This window comes from Varanus komodoensis, unplaced genomic scaffold (genome assembly GCF_004798865.1).
Source record: "Varanus komodoensis strain SLA01 unplaced genomic scaffold, ASM479886v1 scaffold2, whole genome shotgun sequence".
Classification (NCBI taxonomy): Eukaryota; Metazoa; Chordata; class Lepidosauria; order Squamata; family Varanidae; genus Varanus; species Varanus komodoensis.
The window spans coordinates 23,322,804-23,348,929 of NW_025335568.1; the positions used below are offsets into that span (position 1 = coordinate 23,322,804).

The 26,126-nt window shown below is 41.6% G+C and overlaps 2 protein-coding genes across 5 annotated transcripts; both read left to right on the forward strand.

The window, feature by feature from the left end:
• Positions 1–535: 535 nt before the first annotated feature.
• GAR1 (GAR1 ribonucleoprotein) lies at positions 536–12,900 on the forward strand. 4 transcript variants are annotated; one of them, XR_006414609.1, is made up of 9 exons: positions 662–769; positions 2,655–2,877; positions 2,967–3,121; positions 5,004–5,063; positions 5,797–5,923; positions 6,144–6,218; positions 7,386–7,613; positions 11,037–11,459; positions 11,646–12,900. XR_006414609.1 is itself a non-coding variant. In XM_044429087.1 (7 exons), the coding sequence occupies exons 2-7, from the start codon at positions 2,664–2,666 to the stop codon at positions 7,397–7,399; spliced, it is 645 nt and encodes a 214-aa protein (XP_044285022.1). In that variant the 5' UTR covers positions 536–622; positions 2,655–2,663; the 3' UTR covers positions 7,400–8,460. The 4 variants fall into 4 exon arrangements, 3 of the variants coding, with proteins under 3 accessions (XP_044285022.1, XP_044285020.1, XP_044285021.1); XM_044429087.1 differs by lacking the exons at positions 662–769; positions 11,037–11,459; positions 11,646–12,900 and adding an exon at positions 536–622 and having other exon boundaries at positions 7,386–8,460; XM_044429085.1 differs by lacking the exons at positions 11,037–11,459; positions 11,646–12,900 and having other exon boundaries at positions 7,386–8,460.
• RRH (retinal pigment epithelium-derived rhodopsin homolog) lies at positions 12,221–25,965 on the forward strand. The gene is made up of 7 exons (XM_044429084.1): positions 12,221–12,333; positions 15,780–15,970; positions 19,206–19,305; positions 20,049–20,202; positions 20,723–20,891; positions 22,123–22,301; positions 25,114–25,965. Exons 1-7 carry the CDS (start codon positions 12,228–12,230, stop codon positions 25,214–25,216), a joined length of 1,002 nt encoding a protein of 333 aa, XP_044285019.1. The 5' UTR covers positions 12,221–12,227; the 3' UTR covers positions 25,217–25,965.
• Positions 25,966–26,126: the final 161 nt, after the last annotated feature.

Genomic DNA, 26,126 nt, shown 5'->3' on the forward strand with positions numbered 1-26,126 from the left:
TCTAACCATGCACAGGATCGTGCTTTCAGTTTATTTTTAGCCTTTGCTGCTGCATTCTAGCAATTACAGTTAAACTACTTTTTATAAAATTGTTGTTTAATCATTGCTTTCAAAATTTATTTATATCCCACTTTTAAGACAAGTAGCTTACAATAACTTAATAAAGGCAGATAACATTCAGAGTTTGAACGAAATATCTACCTGGTAGGATATAAATACGTCAATAAACTAACACTGTTTAGTAATTAATTAGGTAAGGCTGCAGTTCGATACATATTAATCAAGAGCAAGTCCCACTCAATTTGGGATTACTCTTTAAGGAAAAGTTATTCAGTAGCGCCTTGAATACCGGATGTTTTTTCTTTGCCTGACTCTGTTTCTTATCTCCTTGACATTTGAAAACCATAGACTCGCAAAGCGCTGTCTCTATGGTTACGCCTTCTGTTTCCAAACAACCGTAAAGCGAATCGTGGCGCTCTCTGGACAGTGTCTTTTACGGCATGGACGGGATTGGTCGGGCGGCAAGCGCTGTTTGTTGACGTCATCGGAAGTGGCGGCATGCGGGTCCTTTGAGTAAGAGGAGCGGCCACGTGGGAAAGAAGAGCGGGGCGCTCTCAGTTAGGTGGGGGAGCCAGCGCGGGCGCTTCTGCGGTCTTGGGGCGTCGTGATGGTGTCGGGTCGTTGTAGCTTCCTCAGCCCCGGTTGGGGAGCTTTTTGTGGCGTCGCATATTCCCTGGTTCTCTTTCTCCCCGGCTTTGGGCCATTCACGGTATCTTTTAGGGATCTTGTAGTTCTACTGGAACTCCCATTATCCCTCATCAGTGGCCATGCTAACTGGGGTTAATGGAGGTTGTGGTCCAGCTGCAGGGCTAGCATTTTCCTCAGCCGTGAAGTCGTTCATGGATCAGACGAGGGTGCGCGCGCCCACCTAAAATTTAAATTTAATTACCTGTATATGTAACTGGTTGTTCTTAGCAATCCCTTATGGTGGGGGTGGGGGTGGGTACGGCCTATTGAATTCAGTGGAGCTGACTTCTGAGGAGACGCATTTGATCATGCTTTTAGGATTCCTTTTCCTGTGGGTTTTGGCATGGTTCCAAATGATTTACTGGAAGAGTGACTGAAAGGGTTTATGGCAGGTGTAGGTGGGTTTTTTTGGGGGGCGGGGGGTGCATTTTGAGAAATAAAGTGAGTGAAGGAAAACAATCCTAGAGGAGATACTGTAGATGAGCAACTAAAACGACTTGGAAAGTAGACGTTTACCTAAGTCTAAGTCAGGTAGTGCTCTGCATTTTGGGCTGTAATTTCAATGGTCAGAGATTATGGACATTATACTCCAGAATTTCTTGAGGACACCAGGTTGGGGAAGGCTGTTTTACCCCGTGCCCCTCAGGTATCATGATCGGTCATTCTTGCCACTGGGAGGAGCCAGTAGATAGAATAGAATGGTCAAATAGTGGGAGAGTTGGAAGGGGCCTATACGCCCATCAAGCCCAATCCCCTGCTTTGTTTCTACATGTGTTCACCCATCTGACTGCAAGCATGTGCCGTCCTGCTAAGCAACAGTGCCTTGACATGCTAGCTGAATGTAGCTGTGCAGACAGGTAAAGACTGGGTGGGCTTTCCTTATGTTACCCATGGAACATTGGAGCAGCAGGAGGCCTATGGTGAGGAACAGATACATTAAATCACTGTTACTGCCTCCCTGCCTTCATTTGTTGCCATGGAATAAAAATGAAACGAAATAATTAAGTTTCATGGATGCTTATTGCTAAAGAGAACATAATTTATTTCCTCCTTTGCAAGGAATCTAAATCAAGTGCTAATTCCACTGTGTCCAAACACTGGAGATGTTCATGCATGGTTCCTGAAATAACTTCTGAGCCCAATTTAAGGCATTGGGTTATTACAGAGGCAAATACGTTGTGGAAGTAGCAAACATTTTTTCCCTTTCTTTTTTTAAAACTGTGCTTGTGATATGCTTGTTATAGTGTTTTAAAGAATTATGGTGCAATAAGGTTTTGTTCACTGCTCTGTTGAATAACATCCAGTTTCTTCTAAGCCTAACCTTTTGCTGCTGCAGTAAAACTGATTTTGCCATATAACTGAAGTGGAATGTAGGAAGAAATTATTTCTTTTATTGGTTTTTCTTGGAATTGATGTAGACAGTAGGTAAACTAGAACCCTTATGCCCTTTCTCCTTCAGCTCCTGAATGGTAGGTTTTGTTGCCTCAAGATACAAAAATCTGTTTCTTACATTATAGATGTGACAGAACATAAATCTATTAACTAACTAATCCAAAATACAAGATCTGTTTGTCCTGTTATGAAATGGTCATTGCAAAATGATGAGGTTTGAAATGGTGGATTTTATGTGAAGAATAAATAATCTTCCTGCAGGAATTTGACAGAAATTATGTACACATTGTTTTGGTTAAATTTCAGTAAATTTTAAATTATTATTTCAAGGTAATCGTTCTTTTGAAGAGGCTTAAAAGTTGCTACCTGTAGTTTACTTCATAAGAGTATATGGGCTGGTCATAGCCTTCGTTAATGTGTACAGCAGCATGAATAACACAATATTGTGTGGAATGACCCAAGTTTCACAACTTGCTGGAATTGCGACTAACTTTTGGGGATGCTTTTCTGAACAGAAGGGAGACATGTCATTTGGAGGAAGAGGTGGTGGCAATCGTGGCGGAGGTTTCAACCGTGGAGGAGGTGGATTCAACCGTGGAGGAGGTGGATTCAATCGGGGCGGTGGAGGATTCAATAGAGGAGGACGTGGTGGTGGAAGAGGTGGATTTGGCCGTGGAGGAGGACGAGGAGGCTTCAACAGAGGAGGATATGATCAAGGACCGCCTGAAAGCGTAGTCAGTAAGTCATATTTAGTTTCTAATGGAAACTTTAAAAAATGTTTGGATAGTGACATGCTAGTTTTGATACATTTCTTTTCTTATTTGTAGTCCTTGGAGAATTTCTGCACCCTTGTGAAGATGACATTGTTTGCAAATGTGTCACTCAGGAAAACAAAGTACCTTATTTTAATGCCCCAGTCTATTTAGAAAATAAAGAGCAGATTGGGAAAGTGGATGAAATATTTGGGCAGCTCAGAGACTTTGTATCCTTTGTATGTACATCTGAAGTTTCCTTAAGAAAAAATGACTAACAGTCTCTTCTACTTTTTATTTTCTTATTTTTATTCTATGATTGCTTTTTTGTGTTTGAACAAGCTAAAGAGAGGTAAAAGAACAGATCAGAACTGTACTTAGTTTCAGCAGCTTTTGCTGTTCTATCCATTTACTAACCAGAGCAAGAGTAAGCAACTTGTGATCTTCCAGATGTTTTGTCCTACAACTCTTACTATCCATCACTATTGGTTGTACTGGATAGGCTTGGTGGGAGTTGTGGGATGAAACATCTGGAGGATCAGAAGTTGCTTATCCCTGTGATTGAGGATGAACTGGCTCTTAATTGGCATTTGGCCTAAGCAAGCTGATTGACAGGACCTTTGTATCAGTGCAGATGCTGGGAAACCATTCCCGTTGTATCTGTTGCTTTCCACTTGATAATAGGCACAATCACACATACTTTTTCAGTTGGGATGAAAAACTTCTGGTGCCCCCTTTCCATGAACCTAGTAGTAGTAGTAATAGTAGTTGTTCAGATTCAACCACTGGGCTGCAAACTGCCTGGCAGTAACACAGATTGAACTCAGTGGGATTTCTGAATAGATATTTATAGATCTGTGTTATTTTGCTGGTTGTTTAGTTTCACAAATGTTACGATTTCTTTCTCCAGCTATTCCATGCCACACAGATTTGTTGTGGGAAGAATTCATTATTCTGGTAGTAGGTTGTACAATGGAAATATGTGGTTTTGCTTGCTTGCTCATCTGCAGTGTTGGAAGTGAAACCTTTTGAACTGGTGCAGTAAATAAAGCTTAATGCAAGTGATCCGGTTTCTGGCACTTAATATAATGAGGTTTGTCCTGATGGCAGCTTCCAGATGGCTAAACTGTGCAGGCTTTTACCTCCACCTCAGTCCCAAATTGAGTGCCCAAAAGAAAAGTCCACACTAATCATATCTTCTTCAGGAAGGCATTCCACCAAAGGGGACCTGGTAGTTAGTTCTACTTTGTGTTTGGTACACAAGGTCCATTGCTGAGTGAGTGGAAGAAATATCAGCGAATATACTGACTTGAATGATAGAGCCTTCAGGGCACAATGCTATACATGTTCAGACAGAAGAATTGCCTAAGCTGGCTTCTTTTTAAAATGCCTTTTTAAGTGTATGCTTAGGGTAAGTTGAGTGACCAGGACATCACTACCAATATCTAAAATACATCTCAAGTTTTCTGATTCAGTTTGCAAGCTGTTTGTCCTACTTGATGCAGGAGTTCTTAAGATTATGGGCACAGGGTATTTTGATTAGCAGAATTAAAACTTTTCGAGTTTATGATCTGGATGGAAAAGGGAATGTTTTTGTCAACATCCTTCTAGCTAGAACTGATCTGTTTTTATGGTTTAGCTAAGAAAATTAAAGAGCTCTAATTGAACTTTAAAAGTCTTTAGTGATTAGGTAAGAAATGTTTCTACCACTTGGGATGAAATTACTTAATTAAAAAGAGGAGTCAAGTGGGCTGTAAAGCTTACTGCTATCTCAGAGGCAGGATTTCTCATGTGTGACTCTGACTTGTGACATTCAATGTTTCTAAAAGGGAAGTGTTTTCATGGTGACTATTTTGTGTATGCTGCATCTTTTGGGTACCATAACTACATCTTTTCTGTGCTAAATTTTAAGGAATGGGATTTGTGATAAATGGGCCCGAAATGCATAAAGGAAAGGAAGCTAATTGGTTCCCTGATTCTTCCAATATTCTAGGGATTATTTTCTAATATAAATTCTAAAGCAGTGAGAGCATTGTATATGCAGCACCATTAATATGTTTGAGAAGAATGAGAAATGCATTTGGTGTTATCTTCCTCAAACAATGCTAATAGTATTTTTCAGTCAAACTGTCAGAAAATATGAAGGCTTCTTCCTTCAAAAAGCTGCAGAAGGTAAGCTTTTGTAATGGTCAATCAATATAACATGTAGTTCCTCCTGTGAAACACGAAACAGCAAGCTTCTTTTAAATATGAAGCTGAATAAGTTGCACAAATATCTTACACCGTTGGATGTAATATAAGCATGGCTTCTTAAATGCATATGCTATTTAAATATTGCTCATTAGACAAGTACAGGCCATTTGCAGAAATTCTAGCATAGTCGCAGTGTTAGGCTTGCTAATTTAATATTAGTGTTTTAACCAATAAGCAAGAGGGTATGTGGGTATTATGTTCTCTTATGCATCGTGTTTACTTTCCCTCACTGACCAAACTATAATCATGACTTAGGCAGCAGTCCTGTCGAGCACATTGGGACCAAGCTCTGAGGAAACATATTTAGGATGTCCGATTGAAAGCAGTGCATTTGAGTAGCTGTGGCTAATGTGTTGCCCTTGTTTCATGTGACTTGGTTGTGGCTCACTCGAACTGAATCAGGAAAAGTGTTACTATTTAGGAAAGTCTTGCATTGAAAATTAGGTGCTGTCTCATACCAAGTCATATCTCATATCAAATCCTATGCTTGTTGAGCCAGAGAAAATCTTACAGCTCCCAGCATTGCCCAGCCAGCAAGGACTTTTAAGGTCTAAATACGCATAGAATTGCATCCTTAATCTCTTAACTTCGGTATGCAAGTGGGAGAGAAAACTGTTTGGCAAAGCCTAACACCACTGTTTTTTTTTAACAGTTTTACATTGATCCTGCAAAACTGCTACCTCTGCAAAGGTTTTTGCCAAGACCTCCAGGAGAGAAAGGAGCTCCAAGAGGTGGTAGAGGAGGTGGTCGTGGAGGAAGAGGAGGTGGCAGAGGAGGAGGTAGGTGGCGTTTGTCTTGCAAGGTGGGTCTAGCTGCATGTAATAAGGCAGTCGAGAGTGCAGTTTTGCAACATCTGGGAAATAGCAAAACCTCATTTCTGCAAGCAAGATGTTCCCGAGAATTTAGCGCATAATTTTGCTTAGATTTCCAAAATCATATTTGATGGCCATTCTTATTTGCCACCGTAAGAATCTGATCTACCTCCCTACTTATTTATAGGTGGTTTCAGAGGCGGCAGAGGTGGTGGAGGCTTCAGAGGAGGACGAGGTGGAGGTGGTGGTCGAGGATTTAGAGGTAAGTATATTCATGTATCTGCTTAAGTTAATAATGTGTGGCTAATGGGAGATGTGTGGCTAATGGGGCAGGTTGGAGTTCAATCAAACACAGTTCTCTTTAGAATGAATAGTCTGTGGTGCATATTTACTAAGATACCTGCAATATTTTGCTATTAATTTCTTTGATGTAGTTGAATGATAGCTTTGGGAATGTTCCAGGAAAGTGTACATTTCCTTAGAAATTGTGAGAGGTTCCTCATCAGTTCTGGGAGATGTCTCCCTTAGTGGACAGCTGGTCCAGAACTAGTAGTGTTTCCCCATGCATTGTGCAACCTCAAGAGAAGCTTGGGCGTGTTCTGTGCTTTGCAGTCAGTTGATGCAGAGCAGCTGCAACTCAGAGGATGAACGGGAAACACCGAAAAATCCCGTGGAACAATTGGCACAGGCAGTCATTTGCAGAAAAGTCACCCTGGAAATGATTCCATAATGCTAGGAAGCTTGAAAACTGGAGCCAGGGCTGGTTGGAGCACCTGGCATACTTGGGCAGCTGTTGGGATCCAGTGCCCCAAGAGGCCACTGTGCTTGGCCTGGGTCCCTTCATTATTATTACCTCACTTTACTTCTGTGGGCAGTTAGGAAGCAACCCAGTTGACATTCTCATGATGTCCTGGAGAGATGCTGTGTCAAAATATCAAGAGGTTCACCAGTGCTGCTGCAGATCTTGCTGATGCTATGTAAGCAAGAACCAGCAATAGTCTCCTCAGCTGTCGGGGCATTGAGTGTGGGATGAGGATGGGGGCTTTATGGCTGGAAGCACCCTTGAGTAAAGGACCCAGCCTAATTTTACCAATGTTTTGTTTGGTGTTTCAAAAGAATGTGAAAGTCATAAATGCAAATGTGAGATAGAAAGCATGTCTGCACCCAACCATGGGATATACCAACACTTTTTTCAGTCTAGGGACAGTTTCCAACTGCATCACTATGTTCATGAAAATGAGATTGTAGTAGTGGAGACTAGGTTCTTAACAGGGTGCCATCAGAGAATCCAGCTAGTTTTGTTTGTCCAAGCAGTTGTAGAAGAGAAAGAGTCAGTGTTATACACCAATGCTATTTAGATTTATGGGATAACACCATTAAATCCTGTCCTAGAGATTGTTCATCTAATTTGTGTTTTTCTTTCAATTAGGCAGAGGACGTTAAGTGAAACTCTGGGAAACACCACGTTTAAGGTTTCATGACAAAACACAATGAAAGGATTTCTAATGAAATTGAATGCTGCACAGTGGACAACTTAATTGTGCTGTTGTCCAAAGGACTGAATTGCTATCGCCTGTGTTGGTCATGAATTTCTGCTAAGCTGGGACAATTTAAGAAGACTGCAGATACTTGGTCTTTAGCAGACATTATACAAAATGTTTGTACAACTTTTTAATGCTATTTTAAAATCAAAACTTCATCTTGAAGCTTGGAAACCATTGAACCTCTAAATAACAATTTAATAACATGTTGCAGGCCCAAATAACATTGCACAAATCTTTTGGATTTTTTTTCTCCCGAGTCTTTGAATTTTGGTTTTGTTACTTTTAGAATAGTGATTTGCAAGTTCATGGACAAAGGTCTCAAAAAACTTGAATATGATTTCAGAATAACATTTAATTTAAGCTCTCTGTGAATAATATACCCAAGTAAGGAATGTATTTTGAAAGCAATAGCACAGAGCTCTAAAACTGGACTTGTGGTGCCTTAGGCCATGTTCAACCCTGGTTGGTGAACAGTATGCTGTTTGATGCATATCAGAGGCTTGGGAATTTATTTAGCAGGCTTTATGAAAGAAATGAAGAACAGCACTGAACTCCCATATTGATTGCTTCTAACTTGTGAAGCTGTCAATTTAGGAGGATTGTTGCAATAGGCAGCTAGTTAAATTTGTTCTTCCATTTCTTGAGAGAGGGGGCACTTAGTAAGATGCGCCTGATTTTGGGGTTTTGGTATATATATCACAGTTCATAGGTGTTACTTGTAGCATCCTGAAGATGTTTCTATGACAGTAAACAAAATATTAAACTTGTACATGTGTGGGTCCAGGCTCTGCCAAGAGATTTATATGCAAGCTGAATGTTTCTCCATCTTTAGTGTGTGCACCTTGTTGCTTGTATATATGAGAAGGGAATGGATTTCCACATGCAGATAAGGAATCTCATGTGCTGAATCCCAGTTTTTAATGCTGTCTTTTCAAAGAAATAAAACTTTTTTGAATATGACTTCTGTACAATGGAAGCTCTGCCATATTGATGAAAAATAATTTACAAAGCAATCTAAGTTTACTCAGAAGTAAATTTTCAGATAACAAGACCAGTGACAGGAATAAAAAAGAAAAAGCAGAAAGGAAGCTGCCTGAAATGGAGTGGTGAGGGAGCGCGTGTGGCAGAGATGAAGCGTAGGAAGGGAATTTGAGGCAGGGCTTAGACAGGAAGGATATACTACATACAAAGCTGAGTCTGTAATACTCTGTGTAGCTGATGAAGTGGGTGAGAGTTTATTTATTAGATTTATATCCTACCTTTTTCATTTTTAAAGAAAGCAGGTTACATCATTCTCCTCTCAGTCTTCTCCCCACAACAACAACCCTGTGAGGTAGGTTGTGCTGAATATCTCTGACCCAAAGTCACCCAGTTGGCTCCGTGGCTGTGCAGGGACTAGAACTCGCCTGAGTCCCAGTCCCATACTCGTAACCACTACACCACTCTGGCTGGTAGTTGCATGAGTCTCTCTTGCAGCTAGTTTAATTGCATATACTTAGGCTGGGTTACATTAGAGCAGTGATCTTAACTACTTTCCAGTGGGAACTCCGGGCACTGCTGCTGAGGCTACTTGAGAGCTTGTGCAGTGTGCTGTCATTGGCTGACCAGGTCACTGTTTGCCTGTTGGGTGCTCCTCCATCATAGCTCCTTGCCCAGTCACTCCTGGACTGTCTTCTCCCACCTGCGGCTACCTTACAACCGATTAATGGCAAGCTGTTCTGATTCCCTACCCGCAAACTAGCTCTGGTAGCCCAGATCAGAGCAGCTGGCCTGCCACTGAAGCAAACAAGGAAACGCTGGAAAGCCCCTCCTGGGAGTTAGCAGCTCCTGCCAAAAGGGATGAGCAGAGAACTGCACTCAAGGTGGTTGGAAGCAACCAGTGGCCCGTAGACCTTTCAGTGAAGAACACTACACTAAGGCCTGGAAACTCAGCCTTGAGAGTTGCGGGATCTGCCTTGTGTTTTGCTGGAACCAGGTGCAAAAGATGGACAATAAGAATTGAAAGAACCTAGTGATTTTGAGAAGCTGCATAGCATAGGAGTGAAGTGCTACAGTTGAGCATACTGCTGTTCTCGGGCACTTCAAGCTTTGTTTCAACACAGATCTATTTTGTGCATGTCTTTGTGAGTCATTTGTTGCTGTAGTTTAACAATAGGAATTAAAAAATCCTTGCCAGTCCCTCACAAGTCACCCAAGGATCTGTCAGTAATCCCAAATTGCCTTCTGCCTACCCTTCTGCTGGTGTAAGGCATTAGTGAATTACAGAACAAAAACAAACTGTATGCAAGTTAAATCGAATCTTGCATATAAATGTTAAAATCAGCTTGACAAAGCCTTGCATTATCACCATCTCTTTCATTTCTATGAGAGTTCATAGCCAAAGCTCTCTAGTAGTAGTTCAAACAGACTGGAACAGTTAAGTTTGCTATCAGGCATTATCCTCTGTCTGTCTGTCTGTCCATTGGTGCCATGGTGCCAAGACACTTGAGACTTGGTATGCCTGCTAAGGAAGTCTCACGAGTGTGTACCTGAGGTTATGTCTTTTTTATTTTGAAAACCATGCAGTTACAGCCTGCAGTAGTAGCTTCAGCCCTTAGGAGCACACTTCCCTAATCATTGCCGCTGATACAATTTGAAGCCAGGGAAGATTAGGATGAGGGACAGAGTTATATGCTTGCTGCATCCTCACACAGCCCTTTCTCGGGAAAGGAGTGGATGGACCTCTCCCTCAGGGAGCTGTAGGGGTGCACCATAGGAGGAGGCCTTCATAGGGCTGCTGGCAGGCACTCTGCCTGGGCTGCTTATGTCCAATGTTTGACAACATATGACCAATGTTTAAGTATGTGTGAAGGCTTTGGTGTATCAGAGCAAGGGCTCTTCTGACCCATGTGAAGCCAGGTCAGTTTGCAAGTGTTCACGATTCAGGCTTGGTTCTACCCAACCTCTGCACAATGTTCCATCTAGGTTTTAGAACAGGAGAAAACAGTACCTTTACAATTTTGAAGCAAATAGTCTCAAGTGATGGCTGTAATGCTAGAATCTTGGGGAGTTTAGGGTGTAAAAAGACAGTGAAGGAGATCAGAAAGTATAATGTGTCTGGCCTGTGTGTGACTTAAGTGGTCAGAGCATCTCAAAGTCGGGAAACAGGAGATAGCTGTGTTATTCATCTTGTTGCATGTGGACCAATGGAAAAGCGAAAACAACACACAGCAAACAAACATGCAAGCATGTTTGAAGTGCTGAAAGGGGTTCCCAGTACAGTGAACTATTGAAGGAAGCTTAGAAATGCCAGTGCTCTCAGGCTGTGGTTGTGGACCCAGAGCATTTGCATGCAGAGGAGCGGGAGAAAGTGGGTGAAACGATGTCATGCCTGACGAATATCTGTTCTCCAGCAAGAGTAAAACGCATCATTTTTTGTAGGCCATCCCAACTGTTGGGCAAAGTGAGGTGGCTGGCTCAAGCCACTGAATTTGAGTGTCATGAAAGGGAAGCACAGGGTTGGTATTTTAATGCATTTTATCTTGTTTACTGCCTAGGAATGGAGGGGTGCTTGTGGACTTCTGTAAGCACACACTTTGCCCGCATAGGGTCCCAGCTTCTGGCTTCAGCATCTCCACTTAAAAGGATCAAACTCTGCAGAAGTACTGCTGGTGGAGTAAACAAGGTTAAGATTGATGGACAAGTCAGCTGAGCTAGAGTGGAAGGCAGCTTTCTGGTTTTCTAAATGGATGTGGTGGTCCTTTTTAGAGAGGGCAGCCTTCTGTTGGAAGGACTGCCTGAGAACTGTTCTTTGCTTTGGAGGTTTCCCTTGTATGAAGGGCTTTATCAGGCCAAGCCTAATGTAAAATTCAAGAACCATCAGAAGGAAGAGCTGGACCTTAAGCTTCTCCATCAACAGCACCTGAACTGCAGAGTGAGCAAAGGTACACAGGTCACCTGATCACTGTCTTCCGCATTTGGTGAGACATTCTGTATTTCTGTTACATGAAGTTAAAATTTATAATGATTATATAGTATTAGAAATTATGCTTTCTAAATGCGCAGTTATGCATATACATAAGCATAAGCAAGTAGGTGCTCTGTTTTGACCTCTTCTTTGATGATGCATGACCTCTTTCTTCCATCTTCCTCCTTCTCTTCCCTAGTTCACAAGTGGACAACCCAAGATGTGATTTGAAATTGCGGCTTCACAACAAAAATCCTCAGAATTTTTTTTTTTTACTTGAATAGAGAGAAACCTCATTTTGCTTGTCATTGTGAAGCATTTTGCTTTTGAATATTAAAACAAGACTTTTGCTTCTGCATCTTGGGACTTACTCTGTGCATCTTGTTGATTGCTTTTTATTTGTTCAGAATTCTCAAGCAACACTTGACCATTTTTTCTGCAAAGACAAAGAAAAGAACTAAGAAAAGAAGTTTGAATTATAAAGTGTGACCAAGGAGACTGTTAATCTCTCTAGTCATGAGGCCAGGAAACATAAGCATCTTGTTGAAAATACACACACAGCTCTGTGCTGTTCTTTGTTGAACTAACAAGCCGTCCTCTTCCAAAGGCTGGGAATGTAAACCCCTTTGCTCTTTAATTGAAATCCTGTTGGGACCCTTTCAGTACAGAAATTTTACAGGTCACGAATTTGCATGAAAAGGCTTGCTGTATTTTATTTTTATTGGTGAATGGCTTTTTGCAGGAAAGCTCTGGAGGGTATTTCTCAATTCCCCCCACTGCAATGTTTCTGAATGATTCTTCAAATTCTTCAGAAAGTGAGAATGAACCTCATCCGGCCTTTTCGCAGACTGAACACAACATAGTTGCAGCTTATTTGATAACAGCAGGTATGAATGTGGATTGAAAAATAAAACAGGATTTAGGATGTGAATGGGGGCAGTGAGTAATGCACAGAAAGAGTGGTCAAAATGGATGCTCCTTCGGTTTTATCTAAATGTAGGTAAATTAGAAAAATCAAGTGTGAAATTGTGAAAATGTAATCTAAAGCTGTAGTCTTGCGCAAGTGATGCACTGTAGTGCTGCCACAATTCTGTACACACTTACTTGTAAGTCCCATTGAGTTCAGTAGGATTTTCTTTTGAGTAAACATGCATTGGATTGCACTCTTAGGCCCAATCCTCATCTATGAACAATCCCTATTGAACATAGTAGGACTTACAAGCTTACATGTATAGGTTTTACTCTTAGAGATGTTAACTTCAAAGGAAAGATATCCTGGATGAAAGACTCGAATTAATATTTATTCATGCTTTATTCTTCTGAGAGCCCTTTCCCCAAAAATGTAACTTCCAGGGATAAACAGAATGAGTACTGGCTCTCTGTCCTATGTCTGTTCTGGTCTTCCTATCAAGTGTCTTTTTACTAACTCTGAATAAAAATACTGTGATAACTTGGAGATAGTTCTTCAATTTTGCAACACTCTCTGCCTTGCTTTTGCTATTGTCTGCTCCATCCACAATTGGCTCCATTCAAAAGATAATTTAAGTAGGAGAACATCAGAACTGTATTCTTCAGTATCAAGAATACAGGTTTTTAGTGTTCCTTTCACTAGTTGTGTTCTCCTGGACATCAGTCTTTCCTTGTTTCCAGGATCATTTTTTTAAAAAATAGCTTTGCATATGGCTGTACTTTGTACTTTGGTTGCCGTTGACTGCTACCTAATATTATATGCATTTTAAGAGAAGTAATTAGAACTGCTAAAAAAAAGATGCCCATGCTGTAGATTCCTGTTTCAGCTATATGTTTCACTAATAAAAGATTTTGGAATTTCTATATGCAACATTTTGAAAAAGATCAGTTGTGCTCATCCAGACAGGTAATAGTGGCATTCTGTGAGAGTAAGAAGACAGAGTACTTTGCTACTTTGAAGACTGACCAATTTATTGGGGCATTGGCATATGGTCTTGCTTCCGAGGTAGCCTGTTATCTATAAAAGCTCAACTAGACTACAATCCTACACGTACTTAATGGGAAGTAAGCTTTGTTGGATGCCGTTAAGAATTAGGTTTGAGGAGCCATGCATAGGATTATGTTGTTGGCCTTTAAATGTCTACAGGAACTTTTCCAGAACTGGTATCTTCCGGATGGGTTGGAGTACAACTCCCATTATTCTGAGCCAGCATGGCCAACAGACCCAAACTGACAATATTTGGAGAACTCCAGCTTGAGGGATACCATGTTAGAGTAGAACTGTCTCTTGGAAGGCCCAGGGCTTTGTTTCGGGTAGTATCTTTAGAAATTACCAGATGAGATTGAAGTAGCAAGAGCTTCCTGCTTGTTCCCACAGCTTTCCTTATATTACCAAATTAACATTCAGAATTCTGAGACTAGATGTGAATAGGTTTTTTTAAAATAGCAAATTAGATAGACCAGTTTAATTTCCGCTATTTTAAAGTGTTCCCAGGAAAATGTCGTTTTGACTCTATGAATAATATGAGCTTCTGTTGATGCTTTCCTTCACAAGAACAAGATCAAAAATGCTTCAAAAGTCATCAGAGGGATGCCTTGCTCCAGCAGTCTTACACAATCCATTAAGTAGGGGCTTTCTTAAAGGCAGGACTCTTCCTGGTTAGAGAATTTCCTTCTAGGTGAAGGCTCTCATAAAAGATTTGAAACAATCTAGGACTTAATGTTCCTTTGAGACCCACTGCTGCTGAGTGTTCTGCTCTATGTCAAATCATTATTGCTTTCACCTTTCAAATTGAACAGGAGCAGCAACATTGGAGGATTTACTGCTTAATTGCACCATTGTTTGAATCTCTGTTTGCAAGACAAAACACCTTCTGTGTTCTCTTTAAGACATTTGACACAGGATGAGAATAAATGGATGGTTATCTGCTGAAAGCCTGAGCAGCTTATAATAAAGAATAAGATAGATGACGGTGAAAAATTAATGGGGCTTTTTCTGTGTTTGTACCAGGCCTTATTGACTTAGATACAAAATGCTGATAGCAGTTTTCAGAGAAATGACTGGACTGCAACTCCTTCATGGCATATCTTAACACTGTGTCCTAGTATTTTCTCTGACACGTTAATATTTGCCTGTGAGTTAGTTTTCTGTGTTATCAATTTGCCTGTGAGGTGAACCCCCCGCCCCCGCCTTATTTCAATACCAGTTTGGTGTTTTGTTTTCTTTTTTTAAACAAAATTGTACCCCAGTCAGCTCACAGCATAAACTCTTGTTCACCACAGTTCCAGTTCCTTTATGCAAACTCCAGGGATATTTCCCAAAGCTGGGCTTCAGCTGGTAGATCGTGGATCCATAATTGATTTCTTTTTCACCTAACATGGGATGATTTTTACATGGTCTTAATATCTTGGAGAAAGTCATGTGTACAGGAATTTTATGAATGTGTAGGGGTTGGGAGATGACAATCTAATTTCCCTATTACAATTTGAAAGAAGCTTATGAGAAGTGAAAAAGTAGGAGAAAGAGAAAGACACAGGTTCTAGCTGCACTACAAGCTTAAATTGGTTTTATGCCAGGTTAGTTTTCATGGCTTCTCACACTGAAGAATTCAGGAAATTGTAGTCTGGTGAAAAGCAGAGAAGTTTCTCATTGAGATCGTAGCTTTTCCTCTTAAGAGAATTGCAGGTGTTTTTACTGCAGCTTCATTTTTTTTTTTTTTTGCTACTGTAAATGGATCTTGGTGACAAAGTTGTTCAGCTATTTGGTATTGTTCTTGATGTTTCAGGAACGTATTGTTCTTGATGTTTCAGGAACATCTTGCTTACCCATGGGCCATGATTAATTTTGAGTGTGCTGAAAACAAGGTGTAGGTTCCAAACATTTCTGATGGCTGCCTCACATAGAGTATATGGCCGTAATTCAAGAGGGCATGTACTATATAATATGGATTATTTGTGTAATGTTTACAAAATATGGATAATGTGTTCAATTTTTCCCAAGTTTTTAAAATGTTTGACAGGGAGAAGGAAAACCTAGTCAGCTGTTTTATTCATTTTCAAAGCAGAAACAACAGCATTCCATAGACATCAGCAAATATCTAATGCTGTGGTAACAAGATTCACATCAGTATGCCTCTATAAATGCATTTCTTATTGGATCTTGAAGTTTTGTAGCAATGTTAGAAGAAAATCTTGTTGAGAGATGGATGATGAGTTCAGTGAATTAGTAATCCTTTTGCAAATAATATGGGACTCCAGTTTGGCCCAAAGCCAATGGAAATTCATAACGTGATTTTTCTGAACAAATGCATAGCATTAATAATTCCTTTCATTGTTTAGTTTTTCCCTTTTCCTCTTTTGACAGGAGTCATAAGTCTTCTCAGTAACATAGTTGTACTAGGCATCTTTGTTAAATATAAGGAGCTTCGGACTGCAACCAATGCGATCATTATTAATCTGGCTTTTACCGATATTGGAGTAAGTGGGATCGGTTACCCAATGTCCGCGGCTTCAGATCTTCATGGAAGCTGGAAATTTGGCTACACAGGCTGCCAGGTACTTGGACTGTAGAAATGAAAGAACAAAGTATATTATGGTTAGCTCTCTTTAGAGGGTACAGAAACTGAATGAATCTGCTGTGAGTGGTCCTTAGGCTTTTCCAACAGATACTATCCTCTGAGTTTGGACAATAGCAATAATTGCCTCCAATTGCTACAGTCCTGAGAACTACTTGATCTGTTACACCAATGGCATGGCAGTCACCCCAGAACAATTCTGTGCAAACTGGCACGTCAAATGTACACAAGAGCTTTACTGCATGCTTTGGTGCTGGTACAAAATCTGCCCTAAAATTTGCTGGATTTTAGCTATATAGAGAGAAGAGACCACAGAGCAAAACTTTAAAGCACATGTTTGTTCTTAATGTTGATTGTTCACGTCTGTTTGGACATTAGTGTTAGGTACTTGGAACCAAGAGTCTTGTGACACCTCAAATGCTAACAAAATTTTTTTTGGCATAAGCTTTCATGGACTGCAGTCTTTTCATCAGATGATGATGGTACAATATTGAGTTACAAGTCTATTTGTGCATTGTAAACAGTGAGTTCAGTGGGCAGCAGAATGCAGAAAGTACAGACCATGGTGATTAGTAAAAGCTGATAGGTGATAACACCAGCATCCTTGCATTGGTCAGTTGATTATCACTTGCAGTATGATAATAGTCATTATGAAAATAGCTCTGGCAAATTAATTCCCTGGCTTTCTATCACCTTGAGGCCTGGCTATGGGTGAGGCAGTTCCCAGGAAGAGAGAGGCCGCCTCTGGGTTTGCCAGCTAAAAGCTGGGTGTTGTTCAGTGACACTACCCAGCAGTCTCATTAACTAGACACTGATCCAATTTAACATCTTGGTGATGAACGAAACAGCTTTACTTCCTGGTGACTGTCAAAACAGTTTTACATTCTGCAATGACACAACAAACTTGGCCAAACAGCTTAATGTCCTGTGATGATCAAAACAGTTTATTGTTCTGCAGTGCACCAAGCACTAGCTAAGTTTCAAAGGCTTTAGCAGTAACACTTACGTGCACAGCACAGATAGCATGCAAGCGAACCCCCAGTCGATGGGAACGGATGGGCAGCCGGGTCACCACGAAAGTCCAAACAAAAGCACAAAGAAAATGGTGAACTTAAATAAGTTACATGATTCAAAGCAGGGTGCATGCATACAAACCTACGTTATGTTACAATCATAACATAGGAGTACAATGATTACTTAGGCGGGTGCTAATAATAATGCACAATGAGCTAAATGATGAGTATCTCTGCCAGTCTTGCCAATGTCTCTTCCCTGCTTGAAAGTGCCACAGTGATAGTGCAGTCCTACAGGCAGAGGCTCATGACTACCTCAGGTCTGAGGGCATGATTGTACTGGGCTGACAAGGAGTATGGCCAATGGAGGGAACACAGCTGTGTGTGTGCGTGTACCTACATGTGTACTCCTTTGATCCATTTCTTTGGCAACCTCCCCTGGCAGAGGTGGCCAGGAAGTTAGTAACTAAAGCTCCGTTGTTCTGTTAACATAAGCAAGGCAACGCAAGTTCACTTATGCCAGGCAAGGCCTACATTTTAAAACGCCAGAGATCCAGGTGTGGATTTTCAGTTTTACGAGTAGGTATACCACAGGCTCTAACCATAATAACAGTGGAATCCTCTACCCCTCTCAGTGGATCTTATCTTCAGGAAACTGAATATAGAACCGCAGCCTAGGGCTATACACATTTAACCTGAGACTAATTCCCATTGAACTCATTAGGTTTCGTCCAGTTGTGTTGCTCCACAAGTAGGAGAGAACTAGTGGCAGAGCAGATGTCCTACAGCCCTGAACAGCCTTATATATTATTTGCTGAACCTCCACTTGAGTATCAAAGCACTCTGAACCAGAACTGCATAAAGTAGCATGCTCTTGAAGTCAACAGCTGATGAAGTGAGGTCTAGTCCACCAAAGTTTATGACACAGTAGATCTGTTAGTCTTTCAGATGGCAATTCTCCCAGCATGGCGCATCTACCCTTCTAGAAGTTTGAACTGAGCGTCTTTCATGCAAGTTAAGAAACGGACTGAACCAGTTTGGCCACCAGGTGGCTGCCTTGAGTAGATAGTGCCAAAGCTAGGACACTGCCTTACTGTACAGTAGCTGGAGGACCTGATGGGGAGAAGGACACAGAACGGTAACCCTTGAATGCCCTCATTTTGCAAAGTAACACTCCAGGATCTCTGGTTAAAAGGACCAGGTAGTCGGTGATCATAGGCCAGAACTATGCTGCACAAGATACTGGGCTAAAAATTGCCTGACTTTGCATAGTGCAAAAATGTGGCTCGGAAGGAGGCCAGGGTCTGTGAGAGATATTGAGTGAATTTAGCTGGCCTGTGACTAGATGGGAATTTCTGAGTGAAGGAATTCCAAAAATCTGCCAACGGAAGATTTTCCTGCAACTTCATTGCTTTCTGTGCAGGGGAAAAAAATATACAGTGAGGGAAAAGGACTGTTAGCCCTCTCCTTTCCATGGGCTGTAGCATCATCCACCACTCCACACATTTCCTCCTGCATGGCAAGGAAGCTGGGAGGGGAGAGTTTGTGACTGGTTTGACCTTATTTGTGTCAAGGCACACATCAACTGAAAAAAAAAATGTTTCAGGTCACTTGGATGGGATATTAATTGGCTGGTTTTTCTCCTGTGAAATTTAAGAACTCTTCCTAGTTGATCTTTCTAAATTTGTATATAAAATCTACATGAGTATATGCAGATTTTTATATGGATTTCTGTCATATAGACCTGAACAATCTTTTAAATTCCTAGCAGTGGTGCAAAACATCTAAAAGCACTAAACTTTTTACAGCTGAAAGATATGGGAAAATGAAAAGTTCTTCATCTGGTACTGAAAGTAGCACAGTATAAATGCCGGTGCCAGAGTGTCTCTGGCAAAAGTGTTCCTCAGGCAGGCCGAGTAGGCCCTTTTGGTTAGTTTTGCAGACAAGTTTAAGAAGCTCTTTTGTGCCTGTATGAACATAAATGGCTCCTTGGCAACTGTCCCATCCTTGAGATCTTACCAGTTCATCATCATCTGGCATTTCTGACTTGTTAGACATTGTTCATAGTGCATTAAACAAAACGCTCTTGTAATACACAGCTAGGTGCAGTCAGCAGAAATGCTTGGCAACGGTAAATAGGAGCTGGATTCCAAACCTTTAAACCAATACTTTAAAATAATAATATCGTTTCTCAAATTTCAGATCTATGCTGCTCTAAATATCTTCTTTGGAATGGCAAGTATTGGTTTGCTGACTGTTGTTGCAATTGATCGTTACCTGACAATCTGCAAGCCCCATATAGGTATGGCATTTCATATTCTTGCATAGAAATCTATTGTTTCACATTTATGCAATCCAGGATTATTTTTGATATTTATCCAAACTAAATTTGGGTTATTTGTTCTTGAATCATGTCCCATGTGAGCACAATGCTGGTGGTTTCCAGCTTCTGCATCACGTGCAGCGGCCTTTGTCCTGCTGCATATGAGGCAGTAGAAGTTTGCCAGCTGTGCAACCTTCATTCCATGGGTGTTCGCAGACTGCCGCTTCGCTTGGCAAAAGGGCAGGGCCCCCAATACCAGCTTGAATACTTGGCTTAAAACTCTTCCTGCCAATAGCTGAGCCTCAGAAAATGTATTTGTCCTCTTAAAATGGTCTGAGAACCTCTTTCCACATAACAGCTGAATTCCATCCCTGTGCTGGATCAGACCAAAGCCCAAAGTGTTGGGACCAGATGCAAAGGGGATAGGGCAGAATATCTAAAGTCCCAGCAAGTTTTAGCTTAAAACTGAGTAGCTGAGCCTTAGAGAGGGTTTTGAGCCTTTGGAAATGGAATTGGGGAAGGGGGCCTGGTCATCTAGTGGACCTCAGAGAGTCAGATTGGGATCTCCAAATGGGGCAGATTTTTCCCCCATGCACCTACATTTTAACACTCCTGGCTTATGGACACATTTTTATCATTAGGATTAATTCTGTGCATGCTTCAAAGCAGACTGTCAAGGGTGTGCAATGATAACAGCAGTAACATTTTGTCCTTGTCCGTAGGAAGCAGACTTACTACCGTCAACTATACAGCCCTGATTCTTGCTGCCTGGATCAATGCAGTCTTCTGGGCCTCCATGCCTGTTATGGGCTGGGCAAGCTATGCCCCTGATCCAACTGGAGCCACCTGTACTGTAAACTGGAGGAAGAATGACATGTATGTTTTTAATGGTGGAATAGCATATGTACGTTCAGAAAGTAGTGTGGCTTAGTGGTGAGACTGGGCCTCAGGAGACCTGGATTCTGGTCCCTGCTCAGCCATGGAGCTCACCATGTGACATGTCTCAGTGAACCTTTGTGATGAATAGGACAAGTGTTGAGAAGGTGGTCTGGGTAGCAGGGTAGAAGAGCAAAGAGATGAACTGTGAGAAATACTTCTAGTTTGCTTTCTCCTCCAAGAATGCGTGGCACCCTTCATATGTTTTGGACTTTAATTCCCATCACCCCAGATTAGCATCACTAATGGTCAAGAATGCTGGGAGTTGTAGTTCAAAACAACTGCAATACATCAGATAATCTAAACTGAACCAAAATGTGGTTCCTGTCCTGGAATGCAGCATCCTAAGTTTGAAATGTGTTTGGAACATCTTAAAATGTTTGAGCATGCTCTAAACTGACAATGCAAGCGGAATGGGAAGTGTTTTTTAAGTCACCTTCTTTGTATTTTTCACTTTCAGATCCTTTGTTTCATATACAATGTCTGTAATTGCTGTTAATTTTGTCCTCCCTCTATCGGTCATGTTTTACTGTTACTACAATGTTTCACGAACTATGAAGCGGTACACCAAAAATGGATGTCTCGAGAGCATCAATATAGACTGGTCTGACCAAGTGGATGTAACAAAGGTATGATCATTTTGACAGAGTCCCTTCTTGTAATCATGAAAAGTGATTTTAATAAAATTAACAAAAGAAAGGCAACAAAAAGATGGAAAAGAGCACGTGGAATAGTAAATCAAGATCACTAAAAAAACAAAAGTGTTTTCTAATTATAGTTCTTAGTCTATCAACAATATGTTACTAGAACATCCACAGTAAGACCACCTTAGCAGTAGCTTGACATTTAATAAAAGAAAAAAATACTATACAGTATATAAAAGGAACATTTGTGAGTGTGTATTATGTTGTGTTTGTATATGTATTAGGGTGCAATCCTGTTGTGATGCCTATAAGTCCCTGAATTCAGATGCTCTTCTGCAGAAAAAGAAAATATTCCTTTTCCCACCCACCCACCCTCCATTTTCTGCTAGACATTCTTTTTCACCCATTTAGCAGGAGCACCTGAGAAGGGGGCGGGAGAAGGATGCTGGGACTGCAGGTCACCTCATAGCCTGGCCTCTGTAGTCTCTTCCCTTCTCCACCTCCTTTTACCCTTCACTGAGGTTACTTTCTTGACTTTGAAGAACAGGAAGCATGTTTGCACACTCGCTGCAAAGGCATGGGATTCTCAGTTCTGAGGTTAGAGCACTATCTTGGACCTTGGATCTGGGAAGCTGAAGTATCTTATGACTCTACAGGCGCTAAGGTCCACTGGAACAAGGTCTTTGTTAATAAAAATATAGGCAAAAGTCTGAAGTGCTTCCACCTAGGGAATCAGTGGAAACCATGGCGATGCATCTTTCTTTTTCTGTTTCAGTGCATTTTGCACATTAAGGTCCTGAGTGGAACAGTAAAAGAATATAGACAATTTGTGCGCTTTCACTCTCTGTATGTTGTGAGGCAATCAGAAGATAACTGGCTGACTTAAGTGAGAAAAAACAGGTAGTTCCTTTTGGGAGATTTCTGTAGTCTCATTGCCTTTACCTGCACTCTAGTTGGCCCTTGATGCTTTTCTAGCTCATACCTGCATTACTCTACGGGTTCTTTGCACTGCCCCATGTCTCTCTCTCGCTTGTGATGCGGCTTCCTTTTCTAGGAGCCCATCCAAGGAATGTGAGCTGGGGCTTCTGAAGGACTGCTGAAGATGATCTGAAAGTCTGGGCTGATATGTCTTACAAAGGCTTGAGGGACTGATAGAAAGAAGTTGATATAAATCTACAAACATTTCATGGCCTAACATGTTTATCTTCCTTTACAGATGTCTGTTGTCATGATTCTAATGTTCCTGCTCGCTTGGTCTCCATACTCTATTGTGTGTTTGTGGTCTTCCTTTGGAGACCCAAAGAACATTTCCCCTGCCATGGCGATCATAGCACCACTATTTGCTAAGTCATCTACATTCTATAATCCTTGTATTTATGTAATTGCAAACAAAAAGTAAGTGATTCTATTAACAGAGAGGTGGTGGTAGAAAACCCTTTCCCGTTCCCCAATTTATGTCGTAGAATAGTTTGCATACTGCTCCAAAATGTTTTAATTTTAAAGATAGGCGAGTGAGAGAACAATTATTTATTTATTTAAAATATTTATACCCCGCCCTATATGTGAAAGCGTCTCAGGGCGGCTCAGTTGTTTGGGTGCCAAGCCCATATGGAGGGTTTTGATCCTGGAGCTTTCTGTCCATGCAAACCTGGGAGAAGGTTATTTTTACCCCTCCATACTTTGTTAGATGGGTATTATACCCCTTTAGCTTGCTTGCACTGCGCACGGCTGAGAGGCCACTGAATCCAGCAGATCTGCGATATCTCACCTCCTGACACTGCAGCCCATAGCCAGGTTCTCCCTTTCCAAGATTAGTGCCTTAACCTCAGGAGCGGGAGCCACTGTGCTTTCCTCAGCAGCTCAGAATGGCTTGGCAAGGGGCACAACATCCATGGCTTCTGAGGTTGGATCTTGGTCTCCAGCATCCTACACGCAGTGACAGTGCAAATTTTAGAGACCGAGTGCCCAGACTGCAACCCAAAACCCACTTGTTTATCACAAAGTGCCAACACTGCAATAAAACCTGAATACTGAGGTTTTAGTTTAGAAAAAACAACTCGCAGCCAGTCCAAGCAAATATATATATATATATCCTTGGCAGCGCACTGATCGGCCATGCGAAAGCTCGGATGAGCCGCAACTAATGAGTCACAGCTCATGATGTCATTGCCTGGTGCCGCTACTACTTTGTGAGCATGTGCAAGGTCCTCATGTGCCTTGTTATCAGATGCTCGGATGCTGGGGCAATGCCGGGGTGACTTCGCTTGCATGCTGACAGAGAGGGCTCTGCATGCCCGCTGTGGCAAACGGGCCGTAGGTTCAACACCATTGCCCTAACCCTACCCTGGTGCACTCCCCTAACCCTAATACAGGGCTAAAGTTCCATTGAAAAGAGGGTGATTTTGAAAAAGCCTTCCTTGAGGAGCTTTTTCTGCACAGCTCATCATTTCTGCCCATTCTAAATGCATGCCAACCGTCAAAATCATGCCAGGACACCGCATTTTTCTAACCCTAACCCTACCCTGGTGCACACTTCTAACCATAATAAAGGGCTAAAGTTCCACTGAAAAGGATGATTTTGAAAAAGCCGTCCTTGAGGAGCTTTTTCTGCAGAGCTCAACATTTCTGCCCATTCTAAACACATTTCAGCCATCACAATCGTGCCAGGACACCTCATTTTTCTAACCCTAACCCGACCCTGGTGCACATCCCTAACCCTAATATAGGGCTAAAGTTCCATTGAAAAGAGGACGATTTTGAAATAGCTGTCATTGAGGAGCTTTTTCTGCACAGCTTAACATTTCTGCGCATTCTAAACACATTCCAACCATCACAATCGTGCCAAGACACCTCATTTTTCTAACCCTAACATAGTGATCATGTACCTTTTAGAGACCGAATGGCCAAACTGCAACCCAAAACCCACCTATTTATTGCAAAGTGCTGACACTGCAATCAAACCTGAAAACAGGTTTAGTTTAGAAAAAATAACACACAGCCAGTCCAAGCAAATACATATCTGTCGCAGCCACTGACCGGCCATGCCAAAGCTCAGACAAGTTTTGGCTAATGAGTTGCAACTTGTCACATCATCGCCTGGTGCCACGACTCCTTTCCAAGCATGTGCATGGCCCCTATGTGCGCTGTTATCTGATGTTTGGCTGCTGGGGTGCTGGGGCGACTTGGCTCGCGTGCCGACGTAGAGGGCTCTGCGCGCCCACTGGGGCGTGCGTGCCATAGGTTCACCACCATTGCTATAAGACCTCAGATACTGAGTGGGATAGTAATAGGCAATGTGTGCCTGTAGACACCAGTGCGTCCCCTGGAGCAATTCTACGAGGAGCAGTTACAACTGGGACTGCTAAGCAAGATGCTGAGGAAGGGGAGACGTGATAAAGGCATTTAAAATAATGCATGGGTTGGGGAAAGTGGAAGTGGAGACATTTCCTTCCTCTTGCATAACACTTGAGCCCAGGGTCATTCCATAAAACTGGTTGGTGGGGGGCTTAGGGCAGATAGAAGGAAGTACTTCATATACTTTTAGTCAAACTGTGGAATTCACTGTCCGAAAAAGTGTGTATGACCACCAAAATGGATGGCGTTAAAGGGGATTGAAGAAATCCATGGAGGAGGCTACCAGTGGCTACCAGCTTTGCTGGATATCTGCTGCCTCCATTACCAGAGGCAGCATGACTGCATGCATGAATTGCTTGAAGAGCTTGGGCAGGTGGATGTCTCATATCCATCCTGCTTGAGGGATCATGTGTACAGTTTGCTTGCCACTATGTAAATGGAGTGCTGGACTGAATGGACCATTGGTCTGATCCAGCACGACTTTTCTTATGTTTTTAAGTTGTTAATGACACATTTCTCAGCACTCTCCAAGGTGTCCTCCCACTTAAAAAAAAAAAAGAACAATCCCTGGAGCTTCTTGGCCTGCTGCTGCTTTTTGCTGTTGCTACTTATGGTCTCTTTGCGAGGGGCAGTCATTTTCCCATTTATTGCCCCCCTCTTTGAGAAGTGGTGTGGTTTGGGCCCAGCAAGGGAACCAAGCAAATGGGCAAAAGCAACAGTGAGGAAGAAGGCAAGGAGGGGAGCACACAGAGGGAAGGTCCCCCCAAAAGCATCCTGCCTAAAGGCCCTGCAAACCCAGGAACCACCACCGATTTCTAGCCTCTGGCACTAAAAAGATGTCTCCCTCCTGCAGGTTTCGAAGGGCTATTTTTGCAATGGTCCGATGTCAAACGCGGCAGGAGATCACCATCAACAATGTTTTGCCAATGAGCTTGTCGCAAAGCACTATCGCATAAAGAGGTTGCCTGAAAGTGCCATCACTACAGTGACTTGCTTTTGCATGTGGAATACCTTGGCAAGAAAGTAGACTCTGTGGATTGACTACAATAACTTGGCAGCCTGTTGAGCACTTGATGTCATATCTGGATCTGTGATGATCAAAGCATCGTGTCCCATACTTTGCCCAGATGCTGTGGCATCAGCTGCAGCATCGGATCAGCCCAGGAACCCTTGCGCTTAGTCCTCTGCTTGACCGTACCAGCAGAATGGTTCACTGGATTCTGCCAGTATGAAACAAAATTGGGACTTTTGAACAGTTTATACTTGTGTATTTTTAAATGGTTATTAGCAAATTTTGTCCTAGCTGAGTGAAGAAATCAGTGTTAAGGTACAGTGGGAAGAAACATTATCACAAGTTGTGTTATGGTAACACATATTTTAAAAAATCATAAGAATTATTGACTCTCTTAAAACAAATATCACCAGAAAGATAGTGTGATTCAATATGCACTTGTTTAAAAATGATTGTTAATAAACACTTTAACCTCCACTGAAAGAATCCTGTGAAATAAAGTACAGTAATTTAAACTGATAGTTAATTTGTTCTAAAAAGCAAATATCTAATTGTTTTAAAGATGGAACAAAGGATACACTGTTTAAATTCCCAATCTGTACATGGCACTTTTCAAGATTACTGCATTTAGCTGATTATTTGTGCCATCTGCTAATAATTATCAGTGAATTTCATTAAATGCTTACAAGTCCTTTTCTGTTTTCTGTGCTCTCATCTGCTTACCCAGATAGCTAGTTTTAGTCTGTTATTTTACAACCACTGGATTTTAAAAATAGTACCTAGGCAAATCATGCAAAAGGCATGTTTGGATCCTTGCTGCACTGCTGCTAATCCAAAATCTTTGCTGTATTATA

What these genes read in the sequence shown, in the direction of transcription:
- GAR1 (XM_044429085.1), top strand. Translation starts at nt 668, where the DNA reads ATGGTGTCGGGTCGTTGTAGCTTCCTCAGCCCCGGTTGGGGAGCTTTT. An exon ending in CCTTCAAAAAGCTGCAGAAG is followed by an intron (nt 5,064 to 5,796) that starts GTAAGCTTTTGT and finishes TTTTTTTAACAG; the next exon opens with TTTTACATTGATCCTGCAAA. An exon ending in AGGAGGTGGCAGAGGAGGAG is followed by an intron (nt 5,924 to 6,143) that starts GTAGGTGGCGTT and finishes ACTTATTTATAG; the next exon opens with GTGGTTTCAGAGGCGGCAGA.
- RRH (XM_044429084.1), top strand. Translation starts at nt 12,228, where the DNA reads ATGTTTCTGAATGATTCTTCAAATTCTTCAGAAAGTGAGAATGAACCT. An exon ending in AATCTGCAAGCCCCATATAG is followed by an intron (nt 19,306 to 20,048) that starts GTATGGCATTTC and finishes CCTTGTCCGTAG; the next exon opens with GAAGCAGACTTACTACCGTC. An exon ending in TATGTAATTGCAAACAAAAA is followed by an intron (nt 22,302 to 25,113) that starts GTAAGTGATTCT and finishes TCCCTCCTGCAG; the next exon opens with GTTTCGAAGGGCTATTTTTG.